Here is a 3,430-nt window from a genome sequence, read left to right as displayed (position 1 = left end):
CATAGGCAAGTATTAGTATTATTTAAATTGAATAGTTTTTCGAGTATTAGCAAAGGTGGCAGCTCCTCTTTGTTTTGAGAGGGAAGAAAATGAAAAGACGAAAAAGTTCTGGTTAGATTATCCTTTTATTTGCGTATGTGATACGGAAGGACTCGGTTTGATTTTTGGAATCATCCATTCCATAATGATAAGGTGGTGATCAAATATCATCATACTAATTGTAAAAAAAAAAAAAAAAAGTGGGGGCAAATTTTATGATATTTCTTCTTTGACAAAAAGAGAGAGTATTCGAGATGATGTGGAATTTAGTAGTACTTTTTAATTAAAAACAACAATGAATAAACGCAAAAGTGTGTACCTCCTGGCACCCCACGTGGCCAAGTTGCTGTAACCTTCTCCTGGAATCAGCTGGTTCCATGTGCTCCGTGTCACTCTCCCAGGCTGTTTCTCTCTTTCTCTCTTCCTCTCTTGTGTTTTGACTCTCTCCACTCTCTTTTTTTTTGTGGTCATTGCATTGGTTCTTAACTGGAATCATCGTTAACACTCACTCTTCATCATCCCATATATCAGAATTTTGGGAAATTTTGGTCGGCAAATGAAGCTTAAACACTGCAAGCTGTTTTTTTTTCTTGTATAAGCAAAATCGAGAATGACCTACACAAAACTTGTTGGTGTTTGAGAAATAGTGAAACTGGTATATAAAAACCTTGTTTTTTTTTTGTTGGTTCGTTTATTATTTTTTGCCCTTTTAACAATTCATTAATCGTAAAAATTTGTGTTAATCCCGAAGAACACATACCCCACTGGGGCCATAGTATTTATCCTTATTCCACACAGAAAAATCTCGACTAAATATATCTTTAACTGAAATTTTCATAGTAAAGTAATATTTTCATTATGATCACGGTTCACAAGTTAACAACATAAGTTCAGAGCCTGGATACTAAAATAAAATCGCAATGTACAGAGGTAAATTTTGTTTCTTGTCAATAGATATACATAATTAGTCTAGCTAGAATCTAGATATATAGTTGATGGGAAGAGGCAAAGAGCAATATAAACCTTCTGAAAAACTCTGAGCGTCCGAACACAAAAAGCAAGTAATTCGAAAACAGTGAGCACTATCAACGCGAGTGATTAAATTATAGATCACTCAAATATTAAACCATAGGTTGGACACTTGGACCAAAGTAAAAAGAAAAAAAAGAACCAGTATTGCATGCTCGAAACGCAAATCGCAACGAGGTATTGCAATTTGCAAGTCACATTTGTAGGATATAATAAAAGATCCTCTACGTGCAAGACCAAAAAAAAAAAAAATCAGGGGGTAGATATAGAAAAGGCTACGATCACCTAAGACAAGAGAATTCAATTTCGACAAGTTTGATCGAAATTGTTGTTGAATCCAGCAGGTGGGAACTGATCACGAGTGTTGTTCAATCCAGAAGGTGGGAACTGATCACGAGTGTTGTTCAATCCAGAAGGTGGGAACTGATCACGATTGTTGTTGTTCAATCCAGCAGGTGGGAACTGATCACGATTGTTGTTGTTGTTGTTGTTGTTGTTGTTCATTCCAGCAGGTGAGAACTGATCATGATTGTGGTTCATTCCAGCAAGTGGGAACTGATGATCACGATTGTTGTTTAATCCAGCAGGTGGGAACTGATCATGATTGTTGTTGTTAGTGAATTCTGCTGGTAGGAAATACTCGTCGTGATCAAAATTAGGGAAACTTGAGTTGTTATAGATGAGCGTATCTGAAGTTTCCATGGCTGAAGACACGTGTCCAGATTCTTGCTTGGTTAGAATGGATGGCAAATTTAGACAAGGATATTGGTACTGCTGTTGTTGCAGCGGCTGCTGGAATTGGCTGGCCATGAAGTAGTTGTTCTTGTTGTTCATCGGCAGGTTATAACCGTTTGATAAATACGGGATCGGTGGTGCGGTTTGATCGGTCGTGAAATATGATGTTTTTGGCACGGCAGCTGCTTGAAAATTGTTCATGAAATAGGGTGCTCTAGTCGAGCTTAGAGGCGGATTAGAAGCTGCGAGATCAGGGGGATCTAGCCCAGTGTTACACCAGTCAAAATCTTCTTGGGTCTCCTGCGGAGTGCTGGTCTTTTTGTTGGAACTTTGACGATACTTCTGCCATCGCAATAACTGTAAATTGTTAGCCCTGACTAATGGTTTCTTGTCGCCCAAGAAACAAAAAAATACAACTTAAAGTATAATAAACTCGATACAGATATTGATTACCTGAAGATGACTTGCTACGTTGTTTCTAGTGAGCCCCTGGACATTCATATCTTCTTGCATGCATTTGAGAATCTGCTTCGGATACGCCTCTGCCAAAATGCAATACGTAAGATTATATATTTTGTTATAATCAAGAAACTTATTATTGACGCAAATATAGATTATATATAGTGTGATTAATTTACTCTCAACGCTGCCGATCTTTTCGACAGCTGCTTCAAATTTTTGGTGAAGTTCAGCACTCCACTTCATCCGAGGTTTCTTGGCGGAAGACGTGTCTTCTCTTTGATCGCAAGTGTTCTTGGAGCCTTCTCCGTTGCTCTGATAGAGATTGTCTTCCCTTAATAAACCCTCGTATTCGTCTGAATCTGATTCAACCGTATATGATTCACCCGGTTTAACTAAACCAGATTTTGACATCCTCTTGCGATAAACATGTTGCCATACAACAGCAACGACCTCTTTGCTCACCGGCTTCACGAGAAAGTCACACGCGCCGTTCTTGGTAGATGCCATCACAGTTTCCTTCTTGTGGTCATGAGACATGACTGGACACGAATGATTCACATATGGAAGATTAGAGATTTCCTTATTATATACGCGCGCTATATATATCGAGAAAGACTGTGGGTATAAATTGTATATACTTACTTACTACGGGTAAATCCATCTCTTTACCAATGGTATTGAGAGCGTCGAGTCCATTGATATCAGGCATATGGAAATCCCAAAGTACTAGATCGATCTCATGCTTACTCTTCATCAAGAAAGCCATGGCCTCTTCTCCGTTGTCATACTTCGTTACTGAAACACAAAATTAAACATAAACGTACGTAAACCGTAATATATGTAATACCCTCAATTACCAAACAAAAATTTAACGTAAAACCCTAATCCCTTGATTAAAAACCCCAATTCGTCAAAGAAACAACATAAAAAGAAACCCTAAAGTTAGATCAAAGAACTAGATACCTTGATAGGAGTACTGTGCCATGAGATTCGTCATGAGGAGTAAAGAATTGGAATCTGCATCGACCAAAAGAACCCTAATACTAGTCGTCGGGAACTCTTCGTCGTCATCGTTGATAGGAGATTCAATTTCATCATCACAAGATAAAACCTCTTTCCGCAAGTTGCGAGAGTTCTCATCGAGTATGTTAGCTGAAACTGACAT

At 38.3% G+C, this 3,430-nt stretch overlaps 1 protein-coding gene across 1 annotated transcript; it reads right to left on the bottom strand.

Moving 5' to 3' along the window:
- Window positions 1-1,368: 1,368 nt before the first annotated feature.
- LOC104704128 (putative two-component response regulator ARR20) lies at window positions 1,369-3,430 on the bottom strand. The gene is made up of 5 exons (XM_010420260.3): window positions 3,229-3,430; window positions 2,908-3,060; window positions 2,442-2,804; window positions 2,257-2,345; window positions 1,369-2,145 (listed from the first exon to the last, which is right to left on the bottom strand). The coding sequence occupies exons 1-5, from the start codon at window positions 3,428-3,430 to the stop codon at window positions 1,369-1,371; spliced, it is 1,584 nt and encodes a 527-aa protein (XP_010418562.3).

This window comes from Camelina sativa, chromosome 7, assembly GCF_030686135.1.
Source record: "Camelina sativa cultivar CO46 ecotype springtype chromosome 7, ASM3068613v1".
In the NCBI taxonomy this organism is placed as follows: domain Eukaryota; kingdom Viridiplantae; phylum Streptophyta; class Magnoliopsida; order Brassicales; family Brassicaceae; genus Camelina; species Camelina sativa.
This window is presented reverse-complemented; position numbering and strand designations above follow the sequence as displayed.

Excerpts from the sequence above, each read along its gene's own strand:
- LOC104704128 (XM_010420260.3), bottom strand. The coding sequence starts at position 3,430 with ATGTCAGTTTCAGCTAACATACTCGATGAGAACTCTCGCAACTTGCGG. Across the intron at positions 3,061-3,228 it reads GGCACAGTACTCCTATCAAG|TAACGAAGTATGACAACGGA; the intron begins GTATCTAGTTCT and ends TTTGTGTTTCAG. Across the intron at positions 2,346-2,441 it reads AAAGATCGGCAGCGTTGAGA|AGGCGTATCCGAAGCAGATT; the intron begins GTAAATTAATCA and ends GCATTTTGGCAG.